This window comes from Odontesthes bonariensis, chromosome 12 (genome assembly GCF_027942865.1).
Source record: "Odontesthes bonariensis isolate fOdoBon6 chromosome 12, fOdoBon6.hap1, whole genome shotgun sequence".
NCBI classification, from domain to species: Eukaryota; Metazoa; Chordata; class Actinopteri; order Atheriniformes; family Atherinopsidae; genus Odontesthes; species Odontesthes bonariensis.
In genome coordinates this window covers 11,248,118-11,260,222 of record NC_134517.1, presented here as the reverse complement: position 1 = coordinate 11,260,222, position 12,105 = coordinate 11,248,118, and the positions used below count along the sequence as shown (strand labels likewise).

The window sequence follows — 12,105 nt, the reverse complement described above, 5'->3', positions numbered from 1 at the left end:
TAACCACCCGGTGACTTGACCTTTTCTTTAAAATTAACATTAGTATTGTTTTAAGGACATTGAACAGAGTGCCCAATGGAACCCTGTCTGTAGCAGCAGGATGGACCAGCGAAAACAGCCAAAATGGATAGAAATGAGCTATTGTTGTGAAAATGGTCTCCTCATTTCTTATTCTTGATAAACAAGCTGGAACTGGGACTCACGGTCTTAAATAGTGAACTTCTCCTTTAAGTCATTCCTATTTATCAGACCCTTGTTTATAGAGCTGAAGAGCATCATCTAGTAACTAAAATGTGTAAAATAAGCGATGAAATGAAGTGAGTCAGTCAAAGAATTTCAGTCTTTCTGTGATGCTACAATGTACTCACCGTTTATCGAACAATTGGCCTGTTGTAGGCCAATTGGCCATGGACTGTCGTAGCAGAAAAAAAAAAATATATATTTTTTTTTATTACTACTACCTCCCACTGTTGGCGATGGTGTGGAGGCCGCGTGTCCTCTCTGATGCACACTGAGCCACCAGCTGCTATGTCAGCTGCTTCATGCGAGCCGCATCGGGAGGACACGGCACACATGAGAGTTCACTCTGCAGATTCATCCAACTTTTGAACCGATCTAACCAGGTGAATTAGATGAGAATCTGAGCTGACCACAGTGATATTTGCTTCATCTTTTGTTCTCATTCACCTCGACAATATCAGTAATGCAATGCCACATGAGTAGAAAATGAACTTCTGTTATTTGACCCTCTGCGTTTTGAGGAGTATCTGTTTGGGTGTGCTCCTCTCCCTGTTTTTCTTGGGGTTCGTAGCTCATTTAGGAATGTGCTGATCACGTTTTTTTTTTTTTTTTATACCGATCCCAGTCATTTAAGATCGAGTGTCTGCTGATACAGAGTCTCGATCTGACGCTTGCATTTTCACACAACATACAGCTGCAAGCTACGTACCAAAAGTATGTTTAAAGTTCATTTCCAACAGAAATCAACATGTAAACGTCCGTGTGGATGGATGCTTTTACAGAATCGAACTTTACAAAGTGAATGCTGCATTCGTTTCCAGGTGTTTGGGAGCGTAACATTGCAGTAAAAGTGGGAAATCTAAAATTAAACCTTGAAATAAGCATGTGTTACAAAAAAATGGTAAAATAGTTCCATAATGATATTGAAGACAGCGTTTTGTGCAAAGATGACAGTGAGTGCAGCATGAGCTACCATCTCACCCGGTCTCCATCATCCCTTCACCTCCCACTGATTCGGTGTTATTGGTGAGTTGCAAATGTTTTGTTCATGTGAGAGAAAGATGTGCTCCGTGAATATTATTAAAAACATATTGAGAAACGGCTGTATGGTCTGCTAATGAGCCCTGAGCTAATTATCGTAGATTGAATGCTGAATACAGAATACAGAAAAGTACCACAGGGAAATCTCCCAAGACATCAAGACTGAAGTTATCCAGCCGCCACTTTTGATCGTAACCTGTTAACGCATCTGTTTAAAATCATCCAAATTCAACAGACCTTTGACAATTTTCGAAATGTCTGAAAACAAGTTCCATGGTTAAGTATTTTCTCTAACGAGTTAAGCTGACTGTTTCAGGGCACTGACGGAGGTTTTGTGTGTGTCCAGTTTTTGTGTGATTTGATCTGATTGGCTCTCCTGGGGCGTGTAATACAAAGCAGGATTAGTGGATTAATAAAGCTGGTTAACTTCTTACCAGAGGCGATCACCACGGCTCTGGAGCCGGTTAGGTTTCCAGAGAAGAGAATAACGCGTGTAAAAAAATAAAAAGAGCCTCCTCCTGATCAGTTAATTCCCTTTAAAGAGACAATTGGTGGGCAGTGAACCTCTCTCTGACTGCTACTGAACACAAAGATCATCTATGTTGTTTCACTTAAAGGGATAGTTCGCCTCTTTTGACATGAAGCTGTATGACATCCCATACTAGCAATATCATTTATGAACATTTATGAACTCGGCTCACAGGACGCAGCGGGGGGTAAGTCAATGTTCCTAAATGATAATGCTAGTATGGGATGTCATACAGCTTCATGTCAAAAGAGGCGAACTATCCCTTTAAACTGAAAAGCATCGTTGTGAGAAAAATGTCAGCAGAGGGGAAAGCTGCTGCAGCCCTACAAACGGACACCGACTGCTCTAAAGCTTGTTGCTGCTAACTGGAGTTAACCTGAACCCTTTTTATTTCTTAAGATCATTATAAGAATTATAAGAGATTTACTTCTCATTCCTTCATAACATTTAAATGTGCAACAAACTCCCAAATCTGCATCAGATGATGTCAGAAGATCCACGTCGACTTTACAAAAGTTACTCATGATTACAGACCAACCAAAGCCTTTTCTGCTTAGTATCATGGAGCCTGAATTACAAACGGGGAACTTGAGTGTAACATGTTAACATTTGGTGCTTTGCTTCTTCTAAAACAACCAGTGCTGCATCCGACAGAAAAGACTTTGTCACATCCGTTAAAAAGAACACCTGCTGCACATCCATTTACCACCTCACTCAGTCATACATGATCAGATCCGATCGTGCTTTATTGATACTTTCACACATTTTGCATGCTTTTTCTTTTCTTTTTGTCAGCTAAAAAAAAAAAACACATCCCAGACTGCACGGTGTAGTGAATTGTCTTGTTGCAGTGCTGCCCTCTGCTGGACAATACCGTGTAGAACAAAAACAGAGGCAGGCAGTCTTTGGGTTCCACGGAGAGAAAAGTGTGCACGTTAATGCGGCTTGTGTTTAAAGAACAGAGGTGATTTCTGCTCACGTGTTTGTGTTGCTCGTTGTTAAGACTGTGTACAAACGTCTTTTCAAGACCAATCCAGCATCTATCTTCCACGCGTTTTTATACACACTCACGCACACAACATTAGAAAACACTCACTCAGACATTTATTTCAGGGCATTAATTAAAAGTGTCTCCCCGTTTATGAGTGTGTAAGAGAAGATAGGTCAGAGGGAGGGGCAGCACTTCATGGTTTCTCCGCACCGTGGCCGGCTTGTGTGCGTGCATGTGTGGCCAGTGGTTACTGAGCCATTGGCCTAATTTTTGGCTGAAGTCCGGGAGCATTGGTTTACAGTCACGCACTCCTCTTATCACGCTCAGCCGACTGACTTTCTGTTTCTCTTTCCCAATCCCTCTTCAACACGCTCACCCTCTCAGACCTGGTTATGATCCTGCCCGGTTGCAGAAAGCATTGTGCGCCCCTGCTTGTTTTCTACTCGCCCTTCTCCCGTCATATTCCCCGTTCCTCTTACCGACTCCCAGCTCCAGTAATCACAGGTCCGCGGCTGAAAGGCTCTCCCCGTCTGTCTCTGCTAATCTCTCACACACAATCTCTTCGTCTCCCTCTTGCCAAACTCGCACAAGATGAGGTTCAGTGAGTGTTGCTTTAGGAACGCGACTTCCTCACAAGGCAATGAAACTCCACTCGTGCTCGGATATCTTTCTTCTTGCCTTCATATTCAGGTATTCAGGCGCTGCAGAACATGCTCGTTATCTGCGTGTTGGGTTTGTAGTTGGGTCTCCACAGCAACTTGAAGTAACTGCTTCAATGTGGCGTTTCAATCCACTGGCACAATAAAAAAGGGCTTCATTTCACAACCTCTCCAGCATCTAAGGGCACATTCAAGCTGAGGTTTGTCTTTTGCGTTCTCCAGATTTTGCTTGTTCGTTTTGACTTGATATGATCTAGCTTGTTAGCTAGGTGGCTTTTGGTTTGTAGCCAGGTTTTAATGAAGCATGCTGATGATGGCTAATTAACATAGAGTTCCAACGTAGTGGGTAGTAGACCATGTGACCACCTTTCGGTTGATCATTTTGTGGTGGTTAAAAAAAGATTAGGAAGGGAAATCTCCAAAGCATAGCATGATTGAATCAATCCATCAGCCACACTAAAACCGAGCTCCCTATCCCTGCATTTGGCTTTTAGGTTCACATGAACGGCTTTACAAACCCTCAGAGGGGGTGAAAGACTCTATTTTTAGAGCTTTTTTTGAGTTTCAGTTGACTGTGAGTACGGCTATGAACTAACAGATGGGCTCGCCGCAGTAGCCTGGATTTCATCCCTGTAAAACTGTTTAAGAGGTTGTTTTTGTCAAGGATTGTGTTTCACTGTCAAACCGTGGCAAAGGCCACCAGGAGTTTAGCTGTTATTTAAGTCTGGAACAACTTTTAATTCAGTCCGGATAACCACAGAGAATTGGCAGCATCGCCACAGCCTCTTTCCTCATGTCCAGTCAGTGTGTGTGTGTTGAAAAGCGCATAGTGGAATATCACGTGCTGCTTTGGAGAATGGACAGAATTCTTGCCTGTCTGCAGCTTCTGCACAGTCTGTAAATTAGAATTCTGAAGGAAGGGAGCTGACTGGTCTCCCTTTCAGAAAATAAAGTCAAACAAAACAACCGTTCCACAGCCAAAGCAGTTGTGATGAAACTTGGCCAGCTGTAGTTATGGTTGGCTTGTACACAGAAGCTTGAATGAATTTGCGTCTGGAGTGTATTTATGTTCAGCATATCCCTTCTTGTGTTGACTTTGCGGCACCACGAGCCATTTCCCCATTCTGTTGGCTGCCTTTTGTTTTCTTGTTCCATCCATCTGCCTTTCACTCTTCTCCCTCTAGTCTTTTTTCTCTTGGATTGTTCCTCAGTTGGGTCTCACTTCTCTGCTGAGTTCCTTTTCATGTACTTAACAAGCAGACAGCTCCTAGAAAACCTTTGACTTGTATTTTAAGAACTTTTTTTTTTAAATTAAGCTCCAAGACTGACCTTATACAACCCCTCACGTTAGATCTCTTACATCAGTGTTATATGAACAAGTTTTCCCTTTCTCTTGCTCAACTCCTCACCTCCTTTTATCCCCCTCTCTTCATTTCCTCGTCTCGGGCTGGCTTTGCCTCATTTCTTTATCTTATGTTCTCACTCCCGGGCTTTTCTCGCCTCTTATTTCCTTTACATGTCTGAAGCTTTTATGTGTCCATTTTCTTCTCTCCCTTTTCGTTTCTTCTTCCCTCGCTATCATCTTCGTCCCCAGCTGTGATATCGAGCTGAAAGGCAGCAGAGCTTTAAGGCATTTCTATTTTTTTTTTTCTCACGTCTTCAGATTGACTGTTATTTTTCATCCTGTGGATTTCTTGTAGTTTCTCTCAGGAGATGATATTTCAAAATCCTGATATTTGTCAAAAAGAAACCTTTCTTCCTTCATTTTATCACACATAACTGAGTCGTGATGTTTCAGGGTTGGAAGGATGTACAGTGACCTTCATACAATACATGCCATCCATCACTACTGTTATCACATCCTGTTGCAGGGTTGGTGTGGAGAGCTCTTGATATTCACGTTGGCTCCTGAGCAAATCAAAACAACAACGTGACCCTGTGGTTAGCCTAACCTCGAAGTGTCCTGAACCCCACCTCTACCCCAGTATGTGCATTGTTGTGTGATTGTTGTGGAAAAAGTGCTGAGAAGCACATGTAAAGTGCTCTCTGGAATCCAGACAAGGTTAAAAGTTTGGACCATTTACCATTGACTTTCTGCCTTGGAAACAGTTAGACTGATACGCTGACACGATCAGGCTGTAATGGGCTGTGATTACGTAACCCAAAGTAACTGTAGGGAACATAATGATGGGAAAGTATACTCTCTCTGATTTCCAGGTATGAGACTTTTCCGCTCAGTCACTGCTGACGTATTAGCATGGATTCATGTACAGAGCTACAGTACAGTGCTACAGAGCTATAGTACAGAGCTACAGAGCTATAGTACAGAGGTACAGAGCTATAGTACAGGGGTACAGAGCTATAGTGCAGAGCTACAGTAAAGAGCTATAGTACAGAGCTACAGAGCTATAGTACAGAGCTACAGAGCTATAGTACAGAGCTACAGAGCTATAGTGCAGAGCTACAGAGCTATAGTGCAGAGCTACAGTAAAGAGCTATAGGACAGAGCTACAGAGCTATAGTACAGAGCTACAGAGCTATAGTACAGAGCTACAGAGCTATAGTACAGAGCTACAGAGCTATAGTACAGAGCTACAGAGCTATAGTGCAGAGCTACAGTAAAGAGCTATAGGACAGAGCTACAGAGCTATAGTACAGAGGTACAGAGCTATAGTTCAGAGCTACAGTAAAGAGCTATAGGACAGAGCTACAGAGCTATAGTGCAGACCTACAGTAAAGAGCTATAGTACAGAGCTACAGAGCTATAGTGCAGAGCTACAGTAAAGAGCTATAGTACAGAGCTACAGAGCTATAGTACAGAGGTACAGAGCTATAGTGCAGAGCTACAGTAAAGAGCTATAGTACAGAGCTACAGAGCTATAGTACAGAGGTACAGAGCTATAGTGCAGAGCTACAGTAAAGAGCTATAGTACAGAGCTACAGAGCTATAGTGCAGACCTACAGTAAAGAGCTATAGTACAGAGCTACAGAGCTATAGTGCAGACCTACAGTAAAGAGCTATAGTACAGAGCTACAGAGCTATAGTGCAGACCTACAGTAAAGAGCTATAGTACAGAGCTACAGAGCTATAGTGCAGAGCTACAGTAAAGAGCTATAGTACAGAGCTACAGAGCTATAGTACAGAGCTACAGTAAAGAGCTATAGTACAGAGCTATAGTAAAGAGCTATAGTACAGAGCTATAGTACAGAGCTACAGTAAAGAGCTATAGTACAGAGGTACAGAGCTATAGTGCAGAGCTACAGTAAAGAGCTATAGTACAGAGCTACAGAGCTATAGTACAGAGGTACAGAGCTATAGTGCAGAGCTACAGAGCTATAGTGCAGAGCTACAGTAAAGAGCTATAGTACAGAGCTATAGGACAGAGCTACAGTACAGTGCTACAGAGCTATAGTACAGAACTACAGTACAGAGCTACAGAGCTATAGTACAGAGCTACAGAGCTATAGTACAGAGCTACAGTAAAGAGCTATAGTACAGAGCTACAGTAAAGAGCTATAGTACAGAGCTACAGAGCTATAGTACAGAGCTATAGTACAGAGCTACAGAGCTATAGTACAGAGCTACAGTAAAGAGCTATAGTACAGAGCTACAGTAAAGAGCTATAGTACAGAGCTACAGTAAAGAGCTATAGTACAGAGCTACAGAGCTATAGTACAGAGCTATAGTACAGAGCTACAGAGCTATAGTGCTACAGTACAGCGCTACAGTATAGAGCTACAAAGCTACAGTACAGAGCTACAGTACAGAGCTACAGTATAGAGCTACAAAGCTACAGTACAGAGCTACAATACAGACCTACAAAGCTACAGTACAGAGCTACAGTACAGAGCTACAAAGCTATAGTGCAGAGCTACAGTACAGAGCTATAGTACAGAGCTACAGTACAGAGCTATAGTACAGAGCTATAGTACAGAGCTACAGTACAGAGCTACAGTACAGAGCTACAAAGCTATAGTGCAGAGCTATAGTACAGAGCTACAAAGCTATAGTGCAGAGCTACAGTACAGAGCTATAGTACAGAGCTACAGTACAGAGCTATAGTACAGAGCTATAGTACAGAGCTATAGTACAGAGCTATAGTGCAGAGCTACAGTACAGAGCTACAGAGCTATAGTACAGAGCTACAGTGCTACAGTACAGCGCTACAGTATAGAGCTACAAAGCTACAGTACAGAGCTACAGTACAGACCTACAAAGCTACAGTACAGAGCTACAGTACAGAGCTACAAAGCTACAGTACAAAGCTACAGAGCTGCAGTACTAAGCTACAGAGCTACAGTACAGAGCCACAGTACAGCGCTACAGTACAGAGCTACAGTACAGAGGCAAAACACCAAGCCCCCATACACTGCTGGTCAGAATTATAGGTACAACTTCGATGTGAGGAAACAATTCGGGACTAATACATGTTGTGGGCATATTTATATTGTTTTTACTTTATAAACACTATTGTTTACAGCTTCAGGCTGGGATAAATTCAGAATTTTCCCCTTTGCAAAACAATGAAGTTACAAAAGATAAACCAGTCTCTCTATGATGACAATCCATGGACAGAGGAAACTAAAGTAGAGCTCTCAGGAAATGTGGTGCACCGGTTTATTTGTTGGCAATGGAATTAAGCTAAGTAGGAAAACGGTCACCCTATATCAACATTGAAATATGGTGGTTCTATCAAGCTGTGTCGTTGCTTTGTTGCCTCTTACTCTGGGTTAAAAAAAGGCTCTACAAAGCCTGTTGTATGAACTTCAGATACCTGCAGTTTCTGCCGTGAAAAAGTACTTCTTTTACATTCTCTGTAGTGGGAAAGTACCTGTTGGCCTTCAACAGACACAAAAGATACTAATCGTGTTTTCATTGACATAGAGAAGCACGATGTTTGATTGAGTCAATCAGTCCCAAAGTCTGTGACCATTCGGGTCCATCAGTTTTATAAAGTGAAAGTGGTCCACATCTAGATAAATGAGAGCATGAGTCCAGCCAGTGCACCTTTTTCCCCTCCTTTTGCCACGTTTTGCATCTGTAAAAGAGTTTCACTGTGTTTGCCAGATATGTGACTGTTTAGTTACCTGGAAACCTTTTCTGTCTGTCTCCACCAGGTTTTTCCAACCACAGACGTTTCGGCAGTGTCAAAGGTGAGTTGTTGTTTTTTCTTGCTAACTTTTTCCATTTCCAATCCCTTTTCAGTCTTCCTCTGCACTCAACACATGTGTAATGGCTTACTAAAGACTTTGTGTATTCCTTGTGTTAACAACAATAACATAACTTTCAATTACTGCCATAATTTATCCACAGTCGTCATTTTAAGCATTAATGGACCCCCTATTGCTAAATATTTCTATCTGTTTTGGTGCCAACAGCAGCGCAGTTCCAACACCTCACCACTAGATGGAGGCAGAGTACTTATTTTTCAATGTCCTTGCACTGTAACACGCGATAAGCTTCCTGGCTGTTGAGAGAATAGGAGCCCATGAATTTGAACAAAAAAAAGGAGTGAAAGGGAGAAGGTGAAAATTTGCAAAGGTAAATTTTTTCTCTATACATGCAGATTTGGATATTATCTGTGTGCATACGCATTGTGTGTGTGTGAGGAGAGAAAGAGCTGTGGCATTGTATATGGGTCCAACTATGTTTGCAGTGCGAAATGAATGTATTTGAGGGCAGGTCTTCATTGCACAGACACTGTAATTAACCAATAAGAAGGCAGAGACTTGGTACTTTCTCTTCCACTTGTGTTAGTGTGAAAATATGAGTCTCTCTCCTCAGCTAGTCCCCTCCTTCTTTTTCACATGTACTCCATCTCCTCCCGTCTCTGACTCCTGATAGGGCAGACATGGAGTTAACAGGAGGGGAGAAGCAGTGAGAGGAGGAGGAGGAGAAAAGAGAGGGAGTTTGGAGGATACGAGTGTGTGAAAACATAGAAACAAAGCGCTGCAGGTGTGTTGGGTTGAGCATTCTCCATCTCGGTAGCACGAGGGCTCAGGTGTGATAGTCCCCGCTCTGAGAAGTGAAGGACAGGTAGACCGTGTGCACGTCATCACTGAGATCCAGCAGCCAAAGTTTCACCCGGTCCGGGTTAGTTTCAAAGCTGAGTTGGATTTAGAAAGCTGTTTTGTTGATTTCAAAGTGTAAGTGCGGATCAAAACATGGCCCTTTATACCAACGACGCGCAGGGTCTGGGCTCCTATTTTTGCCTGATCCGACGCAAGTTCAAGAGGAGGCGGAAGAAACGCTCTGAACGCAAAGGTAACCCACAGAGTTCGAGTTCAGGCAGATTGGATACAGACCAGGCTCGGCTTGTTTCATTTTTCTGTCAACTTTAGTAGCATCAGCAGACAACCGTGGAGTCTCTGCTTGTGTTCCAGCATGCAAGGCACAGCAGAAAGCTTTCAGCTGCTCACATGAGTCTCTGTTTGTGTGGTTCACCACCTCAGTGAATCATATTCTGCTTCTTTGTGCAAAAATGTCTTGCCTTCTATTTAAAGTTAACAAAATTTGCCAAACACTTGTTGCCAGGTAACATTTTTTCATTACTTTAAATGTACTTTAAAAACTGTAGTGTACTTTAAAGACGAATGGTAAAAGTAACATTGCAGTGAATATTTGGTTTCAATGTGCATTTCAGTTAGAGTCGATGTTCTACTATATATTTGTGTTACATGTCTACATATGTTCTCAAATCATGTTCATGTTAGCAAAAGCATTTAGTTCTGTTATTTTACAAACTGTCGGTTGAAAAAGAATTGACAAAAAGAACAGAAAAGCTCATGTTCATGCTATCTTTTTAAGAGTCTCTCATTTAAAATAGGAACTCCATCACATTTTGTGAATTTGTTTTTATTTATTTGTTTGTTTTCTAGCATTCTAGCTTTTATCAAACTCAAAAGAAATGTGAAAACTGTGGATGTGCTGATCTGAGACCGACATGGATAGCTGGGTCAGTGATCATGACATTTGGACTGATCTAGTCTGTTTACTTTGATGTCATTGGCACTGTTTACACTTTATTTTCTTATGATACTGTTGTGTGGTTTTATACTGGGATTGTAGTTCCTGACCAGTTTGCTGCTCCACTGAACACGTGAACTCTTAATTTCTCTAAAATTTTAGATTGTTGATGCCTACTTTTTATCATTATTCTAATGATGGATGACAACTGGATAAAATGTGGGTATAAATTGTGAGTATGCATGTCTCTGGTACATCTTGCTTTACCAAGTACAGCTCATTCATTGAGTTTCTGATCTGTCCTAAACATTGGCTGATAGCCAAAGCCCAAGCGCTTTATCACTATCAAAACAAATCCGTTTTTGTTTTGAATATTTTAAACTCTTCTTTCCATAATAATAGTAATCTAAATGTTTCTGGAGTACGAAGATAGTTTCTTCTTGCCCTCCTCCTCCGATCCGTTCTGTCCGTCTCTTTCTGAGCAAGACGGGTCGCATCTCTGCATAATTGAAGTCGAGTGACGTGAGCCCCACGGAGGTCTAAGCTCCTCACCCCCGAGTTTGCTGCTCCACTCTGGGGATGAGCCGAACAGCAAAGGTAGTAATTACTTAGCTGGCCACATCTCACTGGCAGTATTAGCCATGTCTCAGCCACTTGCTTTGACACTCAGCACCCTCTCTCCCACGCTGCCCAACCCCCGCCATCGAGTTCATTCATCCAAGTAAATCCACCTCTGCTGATGCTGCATTTTAGCTGGAGGGAAGAGTGACTACGTCCATCAGCATTAAACAGATCCGTTTCCCGCCTTTTCTCTCCCCCTTATCACCATGGGAAAGAAGTGGCCCTTTTTCACCATAATGAGAGAAGCGATGACTAAGCAGCACTTTGGCCCAGCGGTGCTCTGCTTGCTCTCTCAGTCGGTTTTAATGCTCTATATTTGAAGCTTCCTGATAAATTGCTTATGCTCGAGTTCCCCAAAATACCTGATGGGTTAGCAGCTAATGCTAGTGGAGATGATTAGGTTGTATGCTCGAGACAGCCATCAGAGGACTAATTTGACGCCTTCTGGAAAATTTCTTTGCTCTGTTTTCTTTGACCGCACCACTGGACGAGACAGCCCATCAGAACCAGATCCATGTCCTCCCCGATGACACTTCAGCACATGTCTGGCCTCGCTTCAGAACCACAAGCTTACAGTGCATCCTGAAAAACAACCTCTTTTTATTCCAATTGAAACTCTGATTTATTGCTTTATTGATAATCATTTCAGTTCACTTGAAAAATTCTATCTGCTCATTTGGTAGATAAGTTGTTTTGAGTTTTTTGTTTGCAGATAAACAATTAATTGTCCTTTAAGCCGTGTGTGCAGCATGCATCATTCATTTGGTTGCACCAACTTTCATAGATACATAGATAATCTTTGCCAGTTCCTGTATGAAAATGGCCCTCCTTTTTTCCCTCTTTTTTGACACTTGAGGACTTCTCCCAGCCGACATTTGGATTTATCACAGCAGGGAAAAGCGCAGGTGTTACTAATGGCATTAAAGATTGGCTCCGTTCTGATCACATTTTGTGACAGCGGGCCAACATGCTCAGAGCCAGAAGCTGGAACTGCTAAACTGAGTCGAGCCATTATTGATTTTAGGATTTACACCTGTGTTGTGACATGTTTCAATGA

General features: G+C 42.2%; 1 protein-coding gene across 6 annotated transcripts in view; it reads left to right on the top strand.

The window, feature by feature from the left end:
- The window catches only part of adarb1b (adenosine deaminase RNA specific B1b), a 154,883-nt gene that overhangs the window by 87,266 nt on the left and 55,512 nt on the right, over positions 1-12,105 (top strand). For 4 of the 6 annotated variants that reach the window (XM_075479090.1, XM_075479088.1, XM_075479087.1 and 1 more), the window contains one exon: positions 8,579-8,614. Coding sequence is in view for 1 of the 6 variants with exons in the window: in XM_075479085.1 (XP_075335200.1) it covers positions 9,626-9,725 (100 nt within the window). In the remaining 5 variants the exon portion in view is untranslated. Of the gene's footprint in view, positions 1-3,638; positions 3,661-8,578; positions 8,615-9,423; positions 9,726-12,105 lie in introns of those variants that run through there. The other 2 variants (XM_075479091.1, XM_075479085.1) reach the window with 2 other exon arrangements.